Source organism: Zootoca vivipara, chromosome 10 (genome assembly GCF_965207765.1).
Source record: "Zootoca vivipara chromosome 10, rZooViv2.hap1.1, whole genome shotgun sequence".
Classification (NCBI taxonomy): Eukaryota; Metazoa; Chordata; class Lepidosauria; order Squamata; family Lacertidae; genus Zootoca; species Zootoca vivipara.
In genome coordinates, this window is record NC_142593.1 from 33,292,932 (window position 1) to 33,316,378 (window position 23,447).

At 44.2% G+C, this 23,447-nt stretch overlaps 1 protein-coding gene across 2 annotated transcripts in view; it reads left to right on the forward strand.

Annotated features, from left to right (window-relative positions):
* Positions 1-4,377: 4,377 nt before the first annotated feature.
* Positions 4,378-23,447, forward strand: part of ARHGEF28 (Rho guanine nucleotide exchange factor 28) — a 142,361-nt gene continuing 123,291 nt past the window's right edge. The window contains exons 1-2 of one of the 2 annotated variants that reach the window (XM_035099489.3): positions 4,378-4,611; positions 18,356-18,399. In XM_035099489.3, coding sequence (XP_034955380.3) covers positions 18,367-18,399 — 33 coding nt within the window. In that variant the 5' untranslated portion in view covers positions 4,378-4,611; positions 18,356-18,366. The remainder of the gene's footprint in view (positions 4,612-18,355; positions 18,400-23,447) is intronic. The other variant, XM_060280226.2, reaches the window with a different exon arrangement.

Consider the following 23,447-nt stretch of genomic DNA (forward strand, 5'->3'; position numbering starts at 1 on the left):
CTAAACGGCTTCTGGCACAACGGAACACCTTGACAAATGCTAGAGTGCACGGAAATGCTGTTTATCTTCCCACCTCAGTGGTACCTATTTATCTACTCGCGCTGGTATGCTTTCGAACTGCTAAGGACAAAGCAACAGGAACTCACCCCGTCACATGGATTACAATCGGCTAGCCCAAGAGGCTCAGTGGTTTAGACCACAGCACCAACTGCTGTTAGCAAGTTATACGTTAGCAAACTAAAAGCAAAACATGCTTTTTATATATGGAAGATTTTTTTCAGATGTCGTTTGCATTGAAAAAGACCTTGTTCAAACTAGAACTGCAAGCCATAAGGAAAATCTTCATTTGTATCCCTTCCTGGTATGCTTTTCTTCGTTAATTACATTGGGGGGAATACAGTGGTACCTAGGTTTATGAACTTAATCCGTTCTGGAAGTCCGTTCTTAAATCAAAGCTCTTCTTTTACCAAGGCACGCTTTCCCTAATGAGGCCTCCCACTGCCGGTGCCCTTCGACCATTTGGATTCCGTTCTTAGACCGAGGTAGTTTGCAAACGGGACACTACTGGTTTTGTGGAGTTCGTAAACTGAATAGTTCGTAAACAGGGCTGTTCTTAAACTGAGGTACCACTGTGTATGGATTTTCTCCCTAGAAGGCAGGGCTGAAGAGAACTAAATGTGAACCTATACATCTGTTAAAGAGCTTCTGGAAGTATCTTGCTGTCCATTGTGCTGTGGTCTATTGGTCATCTGTAGTTTTACTGAAGGGCTGTAACTCTGGTATCTTACTTGCTAATGGAGCTTGTACAGCATGTGTTTGCTACCATCCTTGCTTGTGGTGAAGCCTGAGATGAGAGCTTCCCTTTTTTTTGTAGGTGCTCATGCCACCTCTGCAGAAACAGAATGCTCACAGGTAAGTCTGAAACCTTGCCTTCTGGTGCCAGTAACCTGATATAGTTAACACACAGCCTAATTGCCTGTTTCAAGGTGAGTTATTCTTAGCTCAACTATGAGATGAGGTGGCCTCCAGATAAATCTCGAGTCCTGGGTCACAACGACGTTATATTCTTTTCATAGGAAACCTTCAAACTGCTTCTAAAAATTATGACTTTGCAGTGAAATGTGGGGAAAGATCAGGTGACTGGTTTCATTAGGGGTGGAGTAGTCTCCCCCCCCCCCACTCCATTGTGCAGTAACACAGAGAAATGGTCGTGAAATACAACCCAAGTAGTTTCAGTGAGAGAAGGAAATCCAAGATGTTTCCAGGGTCAATGGGAAAGCTTGTGTATGGACTCGGCATGCTGGTTGAGAGTTCACCAGGACTAACTGTTCCAGCACTACAGCTTAACAACAGTTATAAAACACACAAACAATCTGAAAGCTTAATTTGAGGTTTTCTTGCAGAGAAATGTGTTTAAAAACTATGTTTTATTTTGCGAAAGTATCATTTTTTTCTGGAGGCCTGTAAACTTTCATTGGTGCTATCGTCGGATGAATCAACCACCAAAACTTTAGTTGTTTTCTCAATGGGGGCCAATTTTAGTTGGGATGGAGAGTTAAGAGCACAATTGCAAGCAGGCCATTTTGGTTCCCGTGTACTGCTTAAACAGATGGGTGGTGGGAATGTGATGATAACCTTACTTTCCAACAAGCACTAGGGGTCCTTGTTAAAGTCATACATTTATCTTATACTGCTTTCACTGTCTGAAAAGATACAGGACTTGAAGTTCCGTAATTTGCATATTTATTTAAAGAAAATAAACTACAATGGCCTGTTTTTTGAACCACAACCGTCACCAATTTTATCTACTACATACGTTTTTAGAGACAAACGCAGTCTTTTAAAAATAAAAAAGTTACATTTAAGTGGCATGTCTGTTTCCAGTACTTTATATAGCGATGCATGATGTTGGTGTCACTCCTTTGATTTTCAAAGTCCCAGCTTAGGAATGGGGAAACTTTGACCCTCTTAATGTTTTGGGGCTACAGCTTCCAACATTCCTGATCATTGGACATCCTCTGAGGGCTACAGGTTCCCCATCCCTGTCCTAACCACACTAATAGTTTGCTTGATTGACCCCCTAAGATACCTAATTGAATAGCCCGTTGATTGAAATGGATGCTTATATATCTGATAGGATTCTTTATTAGAATGTTAAGTCTAATAAAGTCTTATTTAGTCTTATCCAAATGGCTTCAGAAATGTCTCACAGAAATCAGAAGCATAGATAAACCGGAGTGAGATTTAATAAAGATAAACTGAGATGGAGTAGGAAGGAGAAAAGTAAATTAATTGTAAATGGAATGACTAAGAGTCATACACTTACTGCTAGCTAAGTTGCTCAAGGCAGGAGATAACTCCTGTTGAGATTCATGTTTCCCATGCATCACCATCTATGTGACCAGGAATATTTTCATAACTTGCTTCCAGATGAAAAGTTTGACATGGAGTAATACTGATTTATGGTGCAGAACTTCGGTATATAGTCAAGAATGCTGAACTCTTGACAGTAGACAAGATACTGTTTTTGTTTATTTGTAAAGCAAACAGAGTGGTATGATAGAGCTATTGTTGCTTGTGCTTCATGTAGTCATTTGTTTGTTAAACCATCATTTGATTAAATGCAATTAACTACTTTTTTCGATAATGCTTCATAAACCGGCCCAACCTGTTTGAATAGCTGTAACAGTGGCCAAAAGAAATAAGTGGTTACTTTCAACTCTAGAAAGGGCCTTTGAACACACAAATGGGTTTGGGTGGTTCTTTGTGTGAATACTGGTCATTGATCATAATAGTTGGTTGATTGGGTCATAATGTGAGAAACCATGCCCATTTCAATTATTTGATCATAATTTAAGCCATATTAACTTTGAGTACATAGTGTAGTAGGCTAATTCCCCTTTCTCCGTAAATGCTTCCACAGCTGCATCAGTGTGTGCTCCAGGGCTGCAATTACGTGCTAGTAGCAATGCTATGCAATTCAGTGGCACAAACCTAAAACTGACCAAGTTGTGAGTCCCTCAAACCAGGGAAGCCAGCTTTATTATGGGATGTCTTGTATTTGAACTCCCTCTTCCTCCCTGTGAGGCAAATAAGCGCATGAGCACAGTGGTCTCCCCCAGTCATTTAACCTCTACCTTCAATAGTGCACAAAGATTCTTTTGCCACGTCTCTTCACAAATAACAGTAACAATCGGACAACTGCAGCAGAATCCTCCAGGTCCTCTTTGGACTATTCTTGACCCTCTCATGAAGTCCAGCCTGGGCTGGCCTTAAGCTTATGCCCTGTATCTCATAAACTATCTGTTGCCCCCAAGGGCGCTTCAATGCAAGAACTGGAAGCAAGTTTCAACCGGCAGCAACAATATTTAATCACATTTATATCTCAAGGTGGGACGTGGGTGGCACTGTGGGTTAAACCACTGAGCCTAGGGCTTGCCGATCAGAAGGTTGGAGGTTCGAATCCCCGCGATGGGGTGAGCTCCCGTTGCTCGGTCCCAGCTCCTGTCGACCTAGCAGTTCGAAAGCATATCAAAGTGCAAGTAGTTAAATAGGTACCGCTCTGGCGGGAAGATAAATGGCATTTCTGTGTGCTGCTCTGGTTCGCCAGAAGCGGCTTTGTCATGCTGGCCACATGACCTGGAAGCTGTACCCCAGCTCCATTGGCCAGTAAAGCAAGATGAGCACCGCAACCCCAGAGTTGGTCACGACTGGACCTAATGGTCAGTTTTACCTTTATAACTCAAGGTGGTATACATGGTTCCCTTCCCTCCTTTAATCCTCACAATAACACTGTGAGGGAAGATTAGGCTGAGAGGCAGTGAGTGGCCCAAGGTCACCCAGGGTGGATTTGAACTCTGGACTCCCAGTCTGTGGTTGATCTGACACACTAACCACTGCACTGCACTGCCTCTTTCTTGAGCCAAGCCAGCCCTGCAGCTAGAAAATGACCACAAACTTGCATCTTTCTTATCTAGGGCTGGATTCCCAGAAAGGGAAGAAGGGCTTTGCTAATTACGGAGGTAGAGGGGCGAATGGGCTGACTCTCGGCGTGGTCCTAATGCACGGGCACGAAGTACACTTTGGCTGAAAGCTTCTCCCTCCCAAGCCACAACCCCATCTTGGCAGCAGAGGCGACTCCAGATTTTGCCTCAGCTTGTCCCGGCACTTTTCATGGCATTTCAGTCGCCCGGGTGCAGCTGTTGCCCAGCGCAGAGCGCCGCTAGAGGTCGCTGCCCGGCTCCCTTCAGCTGCCCGGGAGAGTTTTCACGCGCTCTGGGGAGCCGAGAAGCCCAGCCGCTCCCCTGGCCGCTTGGGGCGGCCCTGCCAGCGCTCGGCAGCAACAAGTCGGACGGGGAGGGAGGGAAGGATGGATGGGCGGGCGGGCAGGCAGGCGGCGCCCGGCTCCGCCCCTCGGAAGCCTACTCAGGAGAAGCAGCAGCTGCAGCAGCAGCAGCCTCGGGAGAAGCAGAAGCAGCAGCCGGCGACGGTGCCGGGCAGGCAGAACCCCGCGAGGGCGCGCCAATTCGGAGGTGGCGCCGGAGCGCTTCTTCGGCCCCCGGCTGCGCTCCAAGGGCCACTCCGGGACTCCTCTGGGGGAGCCAGCAACAGGTATGCCCACACCGGGGGTTGGGACTCCGCTTTCTGGCGGGGCTGGGGGAGAAGGGACTTTTCCAGAGTCTGGCTTTCTGCTGCTTTGCTCAGCAGGTGTCTTTCATCTCTCTCTCTCCCTCCCTCCCCCATGGCGCATTTGGCTTTAATGAGTGTGAGAAGCTGCAATTCAACAGGCGCAGCTTTTTTTGTGTGCTATGCCAAGGCAGTGTTTGGTGGTTTGGTACTTCTCCGCCCTCCCTCCCTTCCCCTCCTCCGGCAAAGGCTTATCTGCCTTTGTTGACAGTGAGAGGCAGAAATCCAACCGATGTAGCTTCTTGCTGCGCCAAGGCCATGATGGGAGGAAAGGCTCACCTCTCTGGGATATCTGCCTGTCACGTAAAACGGTGGCACAACCTTGCCAGGTCAGTGTGGGGTGCCAGGGAGAAAAAGGACTCTCTTCAAAAAGATTAGCTGAAGTTTTCAGTGGGATATGCGTTGCGGTGGTGGCATTTTGTGTTTGCAGCCAAGTTTGCCAAGTGTATATGCTCTGAAACAGGGGCGGGCAGACGGCAGATTGGGATCTGCCTGGTGATCTGCTGTAGACTGGGAAGGGTTTCTGATTCCCACTAACAATTAACAATAGCAACAAGAAAAGCAGCTTTCCTCACCTAAATTAGGCGCTGAAATGAGGAAAGCCAAGCAGGTGTGGATTTTTGTGTGTAAGGACAGCCGGCTCTGTTCAAAACAAGTACTAAAACACCTTTCTAGGCTTAGCATTTCCTCAGAGGTGTTATTTAATTCTGTGTGTCTTTTGCATAGGATTCTGGCTGGTGGCTCTTGGGGTTGAAGTTAAACACAAACAAAGCTCTGAGAAGCCTGAAGTTTGCCCAACTCTTCTCCAAAAGGATTAGCTAACTTTCCCATTATGTCTAATGAAATGTTCAGTGTAATTTGAAGGCTTCCTTGCACACATCTACGCAACAGACTGAATTTCGTCTAGTAAAATAACATATTGCTTTATCTTATTTTGTGGATCCAGGACAAACTCAACTGCTTAGTCTAGGGAGGGGGAGCTTGTGGCTTTTCAGGTGTATTTGTACTACAACTCCCATAATCCTTGACCATTGGCCAGGCTGGCTGAGTTACAGATCCCCTACCTTTGACCTACTCTAAGGCAGATTAGGCAAGGTGCATGTAGTGGTTGTGGTGGTGTTTGGGCCAGTGTGCCTGTGAACACCTACTTTTTCCTTCTGCCTGATTAAGAGTTCTGTGTGACTTAAAGGGATACATAGATGCATACGTCTTTGCAGCACCTATTTTCCAGGTCCAGTAATACAGCCACATCTGCTCGCTGGTCTCAGTCTTGTACTGTACAGTATTACCTAGCTCTTCTGACTTGGGACTTGTCTGCACTGGTGCCATATGTAGCATGTCAAACTTGATTTCACAGTGAATTTCATGCATGGCTCACCTGTGGGATCTGCACAATGCAGCTGGTGTCTCAAAATGCCTGCACTAAAAACACCACACCACCTTTCCAAAGAGGTGTTGAAGAGGCTTTGAACAATTTACAGTGCAACAAGTTGAAATGCAAACAGATTTTGCAATTGCCCCAAATGAACTTGCAGCCCTAAGGAGCCTCGTCTGGTGTCACCTTTGTTGGAGCATCAGGGCTCAGGCATCCCAAGCCCTTATCTCCTTGCCTCCCTCCGTCCCTCAAAGTCATATACTGTTAGGCCTCCTTACTTTGGGTGGAGTTCTTGCCTGTCAAGTATCTTGCAGTCTAGGTTGCTGGCCAAACTAAGGGTTGTTGTTTCAATTTTTAAAATTTTATTCGGCATACTGATTTCCACCTAGAACAGGGGTCCCCAGACTTACCCAGCTTTGGGCCGGTGCCCGCCACGTCGATTGCATGGCGGGCCGGAGGGCGGGGGAGTGCGCGCCCGTGCGCATGTGCACACACACTTACTGGCGCGGTGGCGCGCTTCCAGGTCGGAAAAGGCGCCGGAAATCATTTGTGCGCATGCGTATGGGCCTCCCCCGACCCGGAAGTGCACCAGAAATGACCTCTTCTGGGTTGGGAGAGGCCCATACGCATGCGCACAAATGATTTTCGGCACTTTTTTCCGACCTGGAAGAGCGCTGCCGCACTGCGCGCCATAAGAGCGGGCGGCGGCAGTGGGCGGCAGGGATCGTCGCGGGCCGGATTGGGAGGCCAATTGGGCCACATCTGGCCCGCGGGCCGTAGTCTGGGGACCCCTGACCTAGAACAATCACCACCCTTTCTGGTTGCTTCTGACCATGGACTCAGAAAGGGTGATATACCTGTCAAGCTCTAACACACTCAACATGACCTCAAGCCCGACATGTCAGTAATTCTCCAAACTGGCGTTGCATGAGAAATAAATAAATTTAATTATTAAAGGGGCTTGCAAGGAGAAGGCTGCTCATTTCATCTCAATGTTTGAGTGGCTGCTTTCTCTCCACCCAATTCCTGTCGGCATTGTGGATAGGGGTCATTCTGTCCCTTTTGCAGGGCCAATTGAATCATCCAGTGGCTCTCAGTGCAAAGACGTAGCAGAAGTACCCCCTACCCCCCCCCCCGCTCATTGAGGAGGAGGAGGTCTGTTGCATCTCTGTATGAGTGACCAGTGTTCAAAATTAGCCAGGCACCAGGTGCCTTTTGCACCTGTCGGCCGCAGGCAACTAAGTGAAGATGCCTGGGTGCCAGGATGGCTCACCATCTGGAGGTGCATGCCTGGGGTTCGTTGGATCTTGACTGTTTTCACACACTAGCAACACATCCTGTAGAATTCTATTTGTTATATTTCATTCGAATGCTCGGAATGAATTTCAGGCACCAAAATGCTTTTTCTGTGCAGAAAAAGAGGTAGAAATAGACTAATATATAAGTGGACTGTCCCTGGATCAAGTGACTTTTCTTCTTTTAAGTTCTCAAAGTTCTTAACCGAGCTCAAGGTTGTCATCTGAACTAGCCAGATGTTTAACCGAGAATCAATCACAGCCAGCCCATCATTTGAAAAATGAGACTTTAGAGCTGTCTTACCCCAAAAATGACAACTAGACATTCCATTTTGGTGACTGTATCCTTGGTATAAGGAGCCATTTGGCCCATAGCTTATATCTCGGAGTTTCTAACACTGTCAGAATGACTGCTCTGTGCTTGCCTCCTGCCAATCAGCATTTGCTATGGGTTGGGTCATTCTGTTTCAGCTCCAAATTGAATTGTTCAGTCAAACCTGATGTAGAGAAACAGCAGACTAACCTGCCTCCAGGGTAGGAAACCTATTGTACTGTATCTCTGTATGAGCCACTGCTTTGAGATTGCCATATTCTAGTCAGGAAGCCCCCCCCCCCCCCGTGCCATGCCCAGAAATGCAGCATACCCAACTCCCTCCAGCAACAGCCACCATTGCCAATGGTCAGGCATGATGGGAATTGTAGTCTGGCAGCATCTGGAGGGCCATAGGTTCCCTACCCCCGATATAAAATAACCAACCACTGTACATGTTGCATTTCTGCAGAGTTTGCACCCAATCTGCACCCATCCGTTGAAGGTGGTGCATTCTGTGTCCTGCTGTAGAGACTGATTTCCAGGACATGTGTGCTTGCGGCTTTCCCCTTTCAAGTGTGTGCAAGTTATTAGCAATCGCACAGTTTGAAAAGGGAAATGCTCTTAATTTTATTGACTTTTTCATCAAGAAGTCTTCCCCCTTCCTTTCACTGTAAAATGACCTCAAGGAGGCTTATAACAATTAAAGCATTATGCAGTGCTGTGACACGGTAAATGCAGTGCTAACAAAGCAAGATAAAGCAGTGAAACCCCGCAGATAAAAACAGCAGATAGAGGTTTCCACTAAGAGCTCTTGTATACCATTGGGAGAATTTATAGACATGGGATGTGGCCTGCAGAACTGATGCAAATGTATATGGGTTTTTATTTTTATTTTTATAGAGTTTGCAGTTGGAAGGCATCTTCTGTGACTCCTGCAACTATGCAGATGCTAAATGTATTGCTTTTCCTTTCCTTTGGGTCACATCAGTGAGGCCCAGAGGGGTGTGTGTCTTGTCATCTGGGCAGTTCAGGACCTCCATAAACACTGCCCAGGAGAGGTCACTGGCTGTTACCGAGGGATGCCCAAACTTTTTTCAAAGAGGGCCAGATTAGATGAAGTGAACATGCGTGAGGGCTGACCACAGTTCTTGAGCTTTTTTAAGGATTGTAGTTCTTGAGGCTTTTTTTTTTTTTTTTACAATTTTACCCCAAAGTTGTTGAGCTTTTTAAAGGATTTTGCCGCAGGACATATACTGCCACGGGGACTGGATTGAATCAACCGGGGGCAGAATTGGGCCCATGAAACAGACTTTAGGCATGCCTGCTGTTACCCAAGTATAAAAACTCACTGTAAGAGGTGGCGCTCAGATGACACAAATCGAGTAACAGAATAAAGATGCATGCTTCTTTAGGAGTCAGCTACATCAAAATGATTGCATAATGTCTATAGATTTGCTGGTCCATTAATTAAATGCTATGCAAATTCTCTTGGCACACGTTCGCTAAGCATTGCTAGTTGGAACGTAGGATTATGTTACAGCACATTAAACTGTAAATGAGAATTATTGCTACTGAACCAACAAGTTCAGTTCCCACAGTTAAAGGGGGAAATGTAAATGAGGAAGCTATCCTAGTTAGAGTTCTAAACGCCCCCCCCCTCTACCTGGAGTGCTTTTTCTGTGTTGTTTGGCTTCTTCGCAAGATTTAAATTTCTGGCTTGCTTGTTCCTTTGAGCAGACTAGACTTCTCAGACTGATTTGCTGATCGTTATTTCTAGTATCCAGCATGCAAAACTGTTTCCTCTTTGAAAGGCTTGTCCCTGCTGGCTCCCCCCCCCCCCGCCCGGGAGACAGAAATGGGAATAACTTAAGATGCTTTTATGTGTGATGCTTCTGTTGTTGCTGTTAAAAGAAGGGTTGAAGTAGCAGGATTTGAAAAGGAAGCAATGTGCGTAACAAGGGGCTTGGCAGGCTCACACCGAGGAACACTTTTTGACCTAGAAGAAGGAAGTGTGGAAAAAGATAGAGCTTTGAATGGAAACATGAACCCCCTTATATTATTGGAGAGGCAGGGAAGGGGGAAAATACGATGCTATATAGGGGGTCCAGTGAAAGTGGGCAGTGCTAATACGCTGATCTGTGCATTGCAAAGGATACCTCTACTGCATTAACAACCACCAGACACTCATATAGATACCACACGAGATGTTCAAAGACCATTTAAATCTCCCATATGAAATCACTCACAGAGTCAGGTCAGCAAAACATTTGCTATACAGTATAGGCTGCCAGCGCAGGGAGTCCTTGAAACAACTCTTTCCAGCACACTAGAGACAGCAATGGAGTACATTAGAATGGTATGTTCAGAATATGAAAGTAAATCCATGCATGCGTTTTGGCATGGCTAGGACTCTAGCATTCACTGAATAAATTCTTACCGACAGCAACACATGACGTGGGATAGCCATGATTTCCCAACGTTTTTTTAAAGCTACAAAGCAAGCAGGTGGATGGCCCCACAGCTGTAGAACTTGGAGAGGTGTTTAGCCCCTGCCCCTATGCTATTATCCCAGTTGATACACCTGCTTGTTCCTCTCCTTCAGTGTCAGTATTAGTAGCCTCAAATTGGGGGGGGGGGAAAGGTGCAGGAGAAAAGGGTTAACACTGCCCTCCTCAACCGCAGCCATGGTGCAGTTAGGTCATTATATAGACTATGGGCTTAATAGACTGGGGTGCTCTTTAGATGGTAACATACATTATTTCACAATGTGGCAAGGCAGCCTTGGTTCATTGGGGACCCCCCCCCCCGTTCTGCTGAGTGAGGGGTTCTGGATTCCTGCCCTTAAATCTTGCTTTGTTAAGCCCATATCTCCAAGTGAGTTTTTCCAGGTACTCGCAGCTGCTGCTAAGCATTGAAAAATAGCTGTCAGGAGTCTAATCACAGTTCATGGGTAGTTTGGTGCTTAGCAGCTTTGTAATTTTGGACAGCTCTTATTATAATTTTCAGGAGCTGTTTTTTAACTTTAGATTCTCCTCCCTCTTTTATTTGTTTTCAACATTGGGGTGATCCCTCGGGTGAACTCTGGTGTGTTTGTATTGTGTGTTTGTATTATGTTTTCATTAATGACAATACGTGAAACGCCAGAAAAGAAAGAAAGGGTAAGATGTGTCTGTTGGAGTGCTTCTGCTTAACTCTTAGCCAATAAAAATGTTCCTGCTGGGTTTCCCCCCTGCTAATGTGGCCATGGGAGAATGCCCCAGAACCCTTTCCGCTTTTACATATTGCTAATGCGACTGTCAAGTTCTGATTACAGAACCTTTATGATTAGTGGCAGACTGTGAGCTTATGAAATGCCACACCCTTGGTTAAGAAGCTATTGCTGATTCACCAATTGGGTGTGGTTGTGGTGAGGAATAGGACTCCTACCTACAGCTAAGCAAATTTGGTCCTAATTCCCATAAGCGATCCTTTATTTCTAATGTTGAGCAATGTTTTTGTGAACATTTTTGGTTAAAAAGCAAGCTTCCGTTTTCTTCATAAGGTGGAGGTAAATGCTACAAGTAGTATGTAGTGTGGTGCAGTGGTTAAGAGTGTTAGTCTTGTAATCTGGGGAACCGGGTTCGCATCTCCGCTCCTCCACATGTAGCTGCTGGGTGACCTTGGGCTAGTCACACTTCTCTGATGTCTCTCAGCCCCACTCACCTCACAGGGTGTCTCAGGGCAGTCTCAAGCAGGTCACGCGCCCTGGCGCTGAGGGGCGGAGATCGCTCCGGCGCCCCCACCCTCACAGGGCGTAGCATGGCTTCCGCGCGGCTTTGCCACGCAGCATCCTGCCTACCGGCCCGGCACCCTTTCACCCTGCGCCGCCGGGACTCTACCTAGAGCCGGCCCTGGGGTGTCTGTTGTGGGGGAGGAGGGGAAAGGAGATTGTTAGCCGCTTTGAGACTCCTTCGGGTAGTGATAAAGCGGGATATCAAATATAAAACTCCAAACTCCTCCTCCTCCCACTTGTCTAGTACAGTTGACTCCATGCTCTGATGTAATTACACAGCAGATGGAATTCAGCCTGGGGCTGCCATATTTGATGGTAAACCCATGCCCTTTGTAATGTTCAGTTACACCCTGTGATGATAAGGGTTGAATGCATGTGGGCAATGCCTGGTGAAAATTCAGAAGGGAGAGGTGCAATTTGGAATTCAGTTACTCTTCCATTTTTCTTACCTCTAGAAATTTTTGCAATACAGGTGTTTTATTTTGACATATTTTTTTTAATGCAATTTTTCTTATGTGGCCAAACGGGCAGGATGTGGAGAGGAGGCCAGACTCCATGTATCCCTCTTCTGAAGTTATTTTGCTATCACTGTGATGTTGTGTTTAAATATCTGTTTTCTTTTCCCTTTTGGTTTACGGAGCAGCTGGCAGGTGGCGGCGGGTGTTGTGCAGTTCCAAACAATAGCAGCATAAATGTTTCTTAGGGGGAAGAAGGAAGGGTAAATAAAGTTAATCTGTACATGTGATCACTTAGCCAAGTATTCTTCCCTGTTGTGTACTTTGCTTAATCTGATTTCTTTAATGGCGCGCAAACAAAAACAATCTTCTAACAAAACTCATTCTTTCCGTTGAAAATTTGTTCTCATTTAGTATCTCATCACAATGTGCTTTGTTTGACACTTCCAGGCAAAACGCTCTCTTTCTTGGGGCTCTGGCAGTGGAGAACTTTCCTGATACGCAGTGCTTCTAGAAAACTTGAAATTCCTTCATCCTGAGTGCAAGCCCCAAACTGGTCTTCTGCTGAGCAGTTTCTCAGCCCAGGGCTGGCCTTAACGTAAGTCACCCTGAGCCACTTGTCTCAGGTGGCAGTTTGGGAGGGGCAGTGGAATGAGGCCTCCACATCACCCGCCCCAGACCCCAGCCTCATTGCCAGCCACTGCTGTGCTTCTGGGTCTCCCCCGTTGGCGGCAGCTGCCTCAGTGGACATCTTGGCAAAACCTTGTGAGACCTGGGATGGCTTCTCTGTGGTGCAGTAACTAGCAACCAGCAGTGCTGTGTGGTGTAGCATTGGCAAGTCCTGCCTTGCCTCAGGTGGCAAAAATGGCTTGACCTGGCCCTGGTCAGGCCTGCCACAACTTAGTTTTAACGGAAAAGGGGCTGCTTTCACCCTAAAAGGCAGGCAATTATGGCAGCTAAATTGCTCCATACAAGCTGTGGTTTCATGGCTCGGTTAAACAGGAAGCCTGAACGCCAATAAAGGATGATGCAGGTGAGAGGAGGGAGAGTCCATCCCCAGAGGGGGGGTCAACAATCCCTTCAGCTGTGATTTTATTTATTTTTATTGTATTTATTAAATTTGTATATCATCCTTCATAAATCTCAGGGCAGTTCGCAACATAACATTACAATATAGAAAACATAAACTACATCAGCCTTTTTCAACCTTGGGTCCCCAGATGTTTTTGGCCTACAACTCCCATCGTCCCTGACCACTGCTCCTGTGAGCTAGGGATCATGGGAGTTGTAGGCCAAAAACATCTGGGGACCCAAGGTTGAAAAACACTGAACTACATAATAAAAATAAGAACAAAAGCCAACCAATAATCCCCCTCCCATAACACATTTAAAAGGGCATTGGAGGGCAACCATCCAAAGGCCTGGTTGAAAAGGAATGTTTTAGCCTGGTGCCTTAAGGTGTGTAAGAGAGCCAGTGCGGTGTAGTGGTTAAGAGCGGTAGACTTGTAATCTGGGGAACCGGGTTTGTGTTTCCGCTCCTCCACATGCAGCTGCTGGGTGACCTTGGGCTAGTCACACTTCTCTGAAGTCTCTCAGCCCCACTCACCTCACAGAGTTCTTGTTGTGGGGGAGGAAGGGAAAGGAGAATGTTAGCCGCTTTGAGACTCCTTCGGGTAGTGATAAAGCGGGATATCAAATCCAAACTACTCCTCCTCCTCTTCTTCTTCTTCTTCTTCTTCTTCTTCTTCTTCTTCTTCTTCTTCTTCTTCTTCTTCTTCTTCTTCTTCTGAAGGTGCTAGCCACAACACACTAGGGAGAGCATTCCACAAATGGGGAGCCACTGCAGTAAAGGCCCGTTCTCATGTTGCCTCAGAGGATGATTGACCCCCATTATATCTCCCCTGTCCTTCCCACTTCATCTGTTTCATGAGTTTCTCCATCTTATGTTCCACAGGGGGAGATTGTGTGGTTTGAGGGTTCTGTAGCCTGATCCTTTCCCACAGTCTTGGAGCTGTTTCTCCTTTAGAGTATCTTCATTTCATCTCTGAGGCAGCACATACGATCCCCCCCCCTTGCTGCTATAAATGTCCCCGAAACAGCGTATAGACCAACACTGCTGTTTTTCTTCAGATGTTAGTGAGATCTTACACAAGAGCAGGAAGCCAAAGAGGATCAATTATGTGTCCTGTTGCACGTCCCTTTCAGGAAATACCATTATTAATGTGTGACTCTACTGGTGCTTGCTTAAAAGAAATAATTAGCATGTTTTTAAACAATGGTTGCTGTCCTTTTGCGTGGAAGACATAATATGTTCCTGAGAGTGCTTGGTGTGGGGCTTAATGCTGCTTGAGATGCAGGGGAGTGTAATGTAAGAACGCCTATCACATGTCTGCTCCATTGCCAGGTTATGGGTGATAACTAACTCTAGCTACAGGTGAAACTCGGAAAATTAGAATATCATCGAAAAGTGCATTTATTTCAGTAACGCAATTTAAAAGGTGAAACCAATATATGAGATAGATGCATGACATGCAAAGCAAGATATGTCAAGCCTTTATTTGTTGTAATTGTAATTATTTGTCGTTAGGCGGGTCAATTATAAATGGAATGTAATTAATGAAATGTAATAGCGATGTTTATTTTTGTATTATTGTAACTATTTGTTTTATTACTCTGGAATTTCCAAAAGAAAGCATTTGTAAAAATTAAAAGAAAAAGAAAAAATAAGAAGTTGCTTTACTGAAATAAATGCACTTTTCGACGATTTTCTAATTTTCCGAGTTTCACCTGTAGCTAGAGTTAGTTATCTACTCTGAATATCACAAACATAGGGTGATGTGCAAAGTTGTTGTTGTTGTGTATGGGATTTGACCCCTATGTTTTCCTCCCTTATGGTTTTGATTTGGGCTACTTTAAAATGAGGCTGTTTTTCTTTCTTTTCTGTTTTATTGTAATTTTACTGGTGTTAGCCGCCCTGAGCCCAGTTTTGACTATTTATTATTATTATTATTTGGGCAAAGCAGCATTGTGGCTGTCAACAATTTAAAGTGTCCCTAGTTGCATATCTTAAAGAGCAGAGTCGGATCGAATGGCTTAAGGCTGCAATCCTAAAATCATCTCCTCTAGGAAGGGGCCATGGCTTAGTGTGGAGTACATGTTGAGAACACAAAAGGCCCAGGGTTCAATCCCTACCATCTCCATTTAAAGAGTTCAGGTTAGCAGGTGATGGTGAAAGATCTCTGCCTGATACCATGGAGAGCCAGTGAGAGTCAACTACGGTAGTGTTCAGCAACTGCTGTGTTGGGACTAGGGATGGAAGAATCTGTGTTAATTTCAGTTCTCTCCACTTCTCATCTTTTCCAATCTTAAATTTGGTTCTCTACATTTCTGCAGCAGTCTGAAAATTTTCTTTTTTTAAAAAAATCCTCAACTGTGGTGAAATGGCGTTGTATTTCTATTTAAATTATAGTATTTTTTTAAAAAAAATATGCACCTATAAAGCAGCACATGAAAAATTTATGCAAATTATGCAAATCTTTTCGGCTTTTTTTTTTGGTGAGGCACTTCTCTTTTGGGCAGTGTTTATAAGAGGCTACCATAATACGGTAGAAGGGAACCCAGCACTCAATATATTTGGAGGTGATCAAAGCAGAGGCATGGCACATGCTTGGGAATGCTTGGGTGATATTTAATGATAGAGCTATACAGAGTAGACCCAATGAAGTTAATGCACATGGCAACGCTAGGTTCATTAATGTCAGTGGGTCTACTTTAAGTAGGACTTTACTGAATACCACCCTTTGTTCTGCGACTTTTGAGTTCTGCACAGCATTCGTGGTCTGTTTGCTGCAACTATGTTAATTGGGCAGCTGCTACTTCTGTTTGCTAGCTTGACAATGCCCTCAAGGTGAAAAGAAAGTTTGCTCTGGGCTTCCTCCACCCTATGTGGAGCTTACTTCTGGGTACATAAGTAATGCAATGTGTGAATCGGTCCTTATTAGCCCTTTGTAGCATTCTAGCTGGGGCTGATGGCAGTTGTAGTAACAAAACAAAAAAAATCTGGAGGGCAACAATTTGTGAATACTGCCTTATAGAAACAAGGAATTAGTCATAGAAACAAAGAATCAGTTTTGTTTTGTTGCAGTGGAAACGGCACAGGTAGATTTGCATCCACAAGAGAAGAAATGTTTAAACAATTTCTGACTCATTGATGCCACATGGTATGAAATAATAGACTGTGCAAAACAGAAGCATATTTATTTTGGAAAATGTTCAACTTGACTAACAAATCCATTTCTGAATGAAGGTGACCTCCTTTAGGGCAGACTTTTTGTTTCAGGTCCAATTTTTGTTCCTTTTGGTGAGAGTGTTTTGCTTAGCACATTTATCAGCTAAATGATAAATCATTCCAAATTTTGTTTCCACACCCAACCTGAACTAATTTCAAATGAAATATTTTTGAGGCTGCCCACTGTGGCTGTGATGGGAGAAGGAAGGCAAACTGTTCCACGACTTAATAACTGTTTATTTTTGCCGAGTGGGTAGATTGAGTTACTCAGTATTGAAAACTCAGTGTTGCAGTCAACAGGTCTACACATCCTGGAAATGCTACTCCCTGCCATTAGGTGAGGAGCTTCAGATTGCTTTCCATTGCTTTCTGAACATTTGCAACTCAGGAATTACTCACAAGTAAATGCTCAGCTTGTGGGACTCGACAACTTGTAAGTAGTAGTTGTAAGTAGATTAGCTCCTGGAATAGAGTAGTATGGCAGGCTGGAAATCTTAGAATCATAGAATTGTATCACTGGAAGGGACTCTAGGTGTCATCTAGTCCAACCCCCTGCAATGCAGGAATCACAACTGAAGCATCCCTGACAGCCTTGCAACATCTGCTTTAAAGTTTCCAGTGAAAAAGGTTTTCTGTAAGCTGATCCTGGCAAGCAAGAAGCTTGTGGTCTAGTCCAATATCTCTCTTGGGGAAAGAGTCTAAAGAAACAGACCCCCTTCCTTGAATGAAATCAATTGTATGGGGATCTGCTTTGCAGATCAACATTAGGAAAGAACTCTAGGCAGCTTGTTATTTGAAGCAGGAGGTTCCTACTTCGGCCTAACTGTGAGTAGAATTACTTACAAATAGGGAGAAGGGAGAAAAGTACGCCTACCTAATGTGAACTTTCCAAAACAATATGCGAATCTTCGAAATTCAATACTGTACTTATTTGAATTTTACAATGCAGTTATCCTGTTGAGTAATGTTTACAAAACTGGATATACTGGATTAGTGTGTGTTTAATATAGGTATGTTACTGAAAGTAGCATACAAAACTGCATCACATTAGGGTAAATTGTTTTGCAAATATGTGTATATTAGACAAAATCGCACACAATGGTGGTTATATTAGGAGAAAGTCACACTACAATGCTGATGGATTTTCACGAGGACTTAAAAAAAATATCACAAACAGACGTGGAAATATGGAGAAAAATGAAGAAGTGACAGATTCAACCATTCCTACTTGCAAACAACCACCCTGGTTTGCTGTTTGAAGTGTGAAGCTTGCTGGGGGCGGTATAAGAGTTTGTGCAAAATGATGGGGGAGGCAGCAGGCAAAATGACAGAGTATGTTGCGATAATTGCTGAAGAACTGCCGACTTCTCTCAGCTTATTTTAAACCGTAACTTCAGAGCAATAGTTTACTCAAAATATGTTCACTTAATCTATTGATAAAAGCGAGCACCCCTATCAAAAATATGGTCAATTCCTTTTTAAAAAATGCAACGTAATTTATGTGAATGAACACCAATGGATAATTATGACAGGTGAAAAATGTATGGCATTATTAACTGAATAATTTTAAACCAATTGAGCATACTTTTCACCTGTGGTACAGAAAACAAGAGTGAAATAATATGGATCCCTGGATTTTTTTAACCACATTTACTAAAAGTATCCTATCTGCTCAGTTGGTTAGAGCATGGTGCTGATCATGTCAATGCTGCAGGTCTGAACCCCATATGTGACAGCTGCCTATTCCTGCATTGCAGGGGGTTGGACTGGATGATCCTCAGAGTCCCCTCCAATGCTACAATTCTATGATTCTGAGCTACAGATAACAATATACAGAGCTGAAATAAGCCAAGGTTCAGGTTTATAGTAAATAATCTCATGGAAACTGAAGCAAATATATATTGATGCTCTGCAAATGCATTTAAATTTTTTAAAAAAACTGGTGTAACTTCTCCCCTATAATTCTACTTTTGTACCTGCCATGTTCCCTTGGCTATGGAGAAATGCACAAGGAGGAGTGGCTTTTGCAGATGCTAGGAAATGGCTTGCTTGGAAAGCAATTCAGGTGCCATGGTGATAGGCTGAGTGTTAGATTCAGAACAATGCGCAGAATAGTGTCGATGCCTTGAATTAAAGTGTGTGATAATTACTTTGGTTTCCTCTGTTTGTAGATGCTGCAACGATGGAATTGAGCTGCACTGAAGTACCTCTTTATGTAAGTTCCAATGTGTTAGGCTTCTGCCCTAAAAGGTCCTTTTGTTTTCAGTAAGGTCTTACTGAGAAGCAGTGTGAATGAAGCAGAAATTATGTTCCCTGCTTGACAGAGGCTTTAAGCCGTTGAATGCTACTATCTCATTTGAGCTGGTGTAGCAGTAGCACCTTTCATGCATATTGGGGCACGTGTTTCTGAAGTAGCTTTGAAATAGTTTTCACATTCTGGCATAAATATTACAGCACTTTTCTATCCTTTCAGCTGGCAGAATTTGGAATGGATATTCTAACTGTGGCAGGAAAATAGCCTCCCTGGTTTTAGAAGATAAACATTTCCATTGTGGTTGTTTTTCCTTCTTCTTTCTCCTGTCAAAATAGTTCTATATGTCATGCTAGTGACAAGTAAAGGGTATTGTGACTGAGGTTGGCATACAATTGTTGAACGTACAGGCCTTGTTCAGACGTAAGGGGAAACCATGGTTTCTCCGTACAATATGGGGCAGCCACTGTGATGACAAAACCAAATGTTGCTGTGCTACAGTTCCCATTAGCCTGATGGGAGTTGGAATCCAACAACATCCAGAAACACCACCATGGAACAAGCCATGGAAAGGCTTGAGATTCTGCACTCTCATCTCGTTTCTACTCTTCTTTTAGGTACCAGAAGTGGAGACTGGAAGTTTCTGCGCCCAGTTTAAGCTAAACCCAGTTTCCCATAGTAGTGTTCAAATTCTGGGAACTTTGGTTTGTTTAAACTGTAATTTATTATACAGACCAGGATTGGAAACCATGGTTTGACTGGGGTTTGTTCTCACTAACTAGAACAGGGATGGGAAGCCTGTGGTCCTTAGTCCAATTTTATGCACACCTCAGCTCAATTTCAGGAGGGGACAGAAGGAAGGTGGTGCTGGTGGGAAAGCCAGAATGGATGGAGCAATGGAAAAAGAGGCAGTAAAACCTTTCTAAAGAGCTATCCGTATTATTATTACACAACTGCTTTGATTAATAGTTTTGGGTTTTAATGCATTTTTTCAGTTTAGTTTGCCGGTGGTTTTTTGTTTGCTTTCAGTAGGGCTCTTGCTGACTTAAAACCACCTTACAGTACAACACTATGCATTCTTACACAGAAGTAAGTCTGACTGATTCAATGTGATTTGCTCCTTAGTTAGTTTGCATAGGATTATAGCCTTTCAAAGCAATCATAACTACAGTATAGGAAGCCAGCTTAACAAAGACTGGCCTAATTTACCCCTATTGCAAACTCCATTGAGGAGCCTCTGGGAGGGGCTACTGCTGGTTGAGCTGGTGGGTGGTGTGGGCCTGAGTTTTGAGGATTGTGCCCTAGGTCACATGACTGAGATGAACAGGTTTTGGAATAGGGGCAAGTCTCTCCCTGTCCCTTCCTGGAATGCTCCCTTTCTTGGGACTTTCACTGGCATAACTTATGCTGGTTTAAGTTTTGTTGCTTGAGCCTATGTCCCTTACACACTTTGTGCTCTCATGTGTTGGCCTGAATGCTGGAATATGGCTTTAAAACAAAAGAAATAAAAAAATTAAATGCTATAAATAAACCATTCTCTAAAAATTTTCAAAAACGATATCATGGCTTTATGATTGTAGGCATCCTGGTTTATTATGAGCAGGTGCACACAGAGAATATCAGCCACAATTGTCCCACTGAGGAAACGGCAAAAAGTTGTGCCAAGGCTGGCCCATCGCTGGCTTCTAAAGCAGTATATAAACCACTTGGGAGTTCCTTCCATTAGAGAAACTCCTGCCTTATTAGTGTGCCTTTCATGGGATACACAATCAGACCTGTATTTAAATTAGGCACTGAGAGTAGTTCCTTTGTTTGTTCTCATGGAATAGATTTCTGACCTGTTGTGTTTGGTTGAAATTCTATACATTTGGGTTTCTGAGGACTACAAAGTGTCACGATATTTTTCTAAGACAGATGATGAAAACGTTCTTTTACCTGAATTTCCATCCTTTTTGTAAAGTGGGATAGAATCCACATAACTTCGAAAAAAATTGATACTTTCGAACCAGATGCAGACAGGACTTCAGATTTGATTTTTTCAGAGGAGGCAGATCATTTCAGGTGAGGCTGATTCTTTTTGTTGACTTACTGCACTAGGAAGAAATTGACCTAAACATAACTCTATGTCAGATGAGTCAATAAAAATATTGTCTTGAAAGCTAGCAAGATGGAAGTCAAAGGAAAATTGTTGAGTTCAGTGTTTTAAGTTGAGGACTGTGTTGAATGTGGAGTGCACAGGTTTTGAGTCAGCTTCAGCCTTAAATAAACATCATTTTATGAGGTCTGAAGGAGATTATCTGCAACAGACTGGTGTCATAGATTGACAGTGTTTGAGGTGAATAGTTAAGACAACAAAATATTTTTATAAAAGCCAATAACTTCATCATGAAAAACTGATGCTTTTTATTTTTATAACTGTTATGCTTATTGAGGTAGTCAAATTCTGATTTTGTTGTTGTCACTATAGAACTACTGTATTTTCCTGAAATCATGTAATTGCAGTGGGCACAATCCACCATGCAGGCAGAGGTTCCCGATAGGACTATATCTACACCTACAAACGTTCATGGATATGTGTGTCATGGAAGCAGTGTGATGGGAGAGAGAAGAAGCAAGGGTCTAAGGAAGGGATAGCTAACAACCGTTTAGGACTACAACTCCCAACATTCCTGGCCATTGGTTACACTGGCTGGGGCTGAAAGTAGTTGTAGTCCAAAAGAGCTGGAGGACACCAGTCTAAGGTCTGTGCACAGACCCTTCATATCCTTATCCATCCCTCTCCCTGCATTGGAGAACAATTAATTTGTAAGGCATGGAAAGGGAGGGATATGGAAGGCATGCATCCATTGTGTAGCCTTTATTGTGTGTGTGTGTGTGTGTGTGTGTGTGTGTGTGTGAGAGAGAGAGAGAGAGAGAGAGAGAGAGAGAGAGAGAGAGAGAGAGAGAGAGAACAACCAGGCTCCATTGGATCCCTCCATCTGCAGGCTGCAGCCACAGTGCAAGTGGATTATTGAATCAAAGATATAATTAAATGGAGTTGCTTATGCATCACATATCATGCTGTTAATTGTGGCTCAGGAGAGACAGTACTATTTGTTGCAATCTAATTAACCCAGAGACACATATAACCATCTCTTTGGTATTGAATTCATCATAGCTTTCCACCTCCCCTTCAAGCTGTGTGGCAAATTGCTCATGGCTGGTTCTCATCATTCCCTGATATAGCATGGTGGTGGGCAAAGGAAGAAAGGAAGTTGTGCTTTCCCACTGGCCATATGGAAGAATCTGAGTGCATGGAACAGGTTTTCCCAATTGTGGTGTAAATAAACACAGTACTGAGCTCATAGGAACAGACGAAGCTGGTCAAACTACTTGTTCATCTAGCTCAGTATTGTTTACTGCAGGGATGGGGAGCCTGTGGACCTCCAAAGGTTGTTGGACTTCAGGTTCCATCAGGCTCTGCCTGCATAGTAAATGACCAAGGATGATGGGAGCTGTAATTCAGCAGCATCTTGAGGGTCACTGGTTCCCTATTCTGCTTCTTGGCACTTGGAGCTAAAGCACTCCTCAGAAGTTGAACTTCATACTGAGTCCCTGTTGGAGGAGTGTGTTTTACCCTGGATAAAATCACACTGAGCCTCTGAGAAAGTAAGAAATCTACATTTATTTACTAGAAAGGCAAGGTTGATAGGAAAGTTCCTGGTTGTATCTAACTGAGGTGGAGATTCCTGGAGCTATGCTTTCTCTTGCATCTCAGCAGCAGAGACACACAAAATGTCTCCTCTCCCAAGGTGAGGATGAAAATGGAAGTAGAAAATGAGGTCGGTAAGAGTATCAGGGTGAAAGATACCCTGATAATGAGGGTGAACGAGGGGAGCGCAAAATATGGTCTGAAGCTCAACATCAAAAAAACTAAGATCATGGCCACTGGTCCCATCACCTCCTGGCAAATAGAAGGGGAAGAAATGGAGGCAGTGAGAGATTTTACTTTCTTGGGTTCCATGATCACTGCAGATGGTGACAGCAGTCACGAAATTAAAAGACACCTGCTTCTTGGGAGAAAAGCAATGACAAACCTAGACAGCATCTTAAAAAGCAGAGACATCACCTTGCCGACAAAGGTCCGTATAGTTAAAGCTATGGTTTTGCCAGTAGTGATGTATGGAAGTGAGAGCTGGACCATAAAGAAGGCTGATCGCCAAAGAATTGATGCTTTTGAATTATGGTGTTGGAGGAGACTCTTGAGAGTCCCATGGACTGCAAGAAGATCAAACCTATCCATTCTGAAGGAAATCAGCCCTGAGTGCTCACTGGAAGGACAGATCCTGAAGCTGAGGCTCCAATACTTTGGCCACCTCATGAGAAGAGAAGAATCCTTGGAAAAGACCCTGATGTTGGGAAAGATTGAGGGCACTAGGAGAAGGGGACGACAGAGGACGAGATGGTTGGACAGTGTTCTTGAAGCTACGAACATGAGTCTGACCAAACTGCGGGAGGCAGTGGAAGACAGGAGTGCCTGGCGTGCTCTGGTCCATGGGGTCATGAAGAGTCGGACACGACTAAACGACTAAACGACTAAACAACAACAACAAGAGTATCAGTTTAGCACCTCATGGAAGATCAGCACTGGCTAAGTCAGAAAGGACAGTCTAGGAAACTTGGAGGTTTCTTTTTTCCCCTCTTCTGCTCTTTCCCATGCAGACACATCAGTGTCCAGTACAAACTGAGTTGTACCCCAACACTTCCATACCACTCTGACTGTCACCAGCTGCCTAGAATCTTGTAGATTACCTGCTGCTACCTCTTTTAGCTGGAGATGCCAATGACTGACCCACTAGCTCTACAATGGAGCTCTGGTCCCTCCCCAAGGTCCGTCATTTAAAAGAGTCAATTGGCATCGTAAGAGTGATGAGAAACCTAATACAGTGGAACCTCGGTTTATGAACACCTCGGTTTATGAATTTTCGGTTTATGAACTCCGCGGACCCATCTGGAACGGATTAATTCATTTT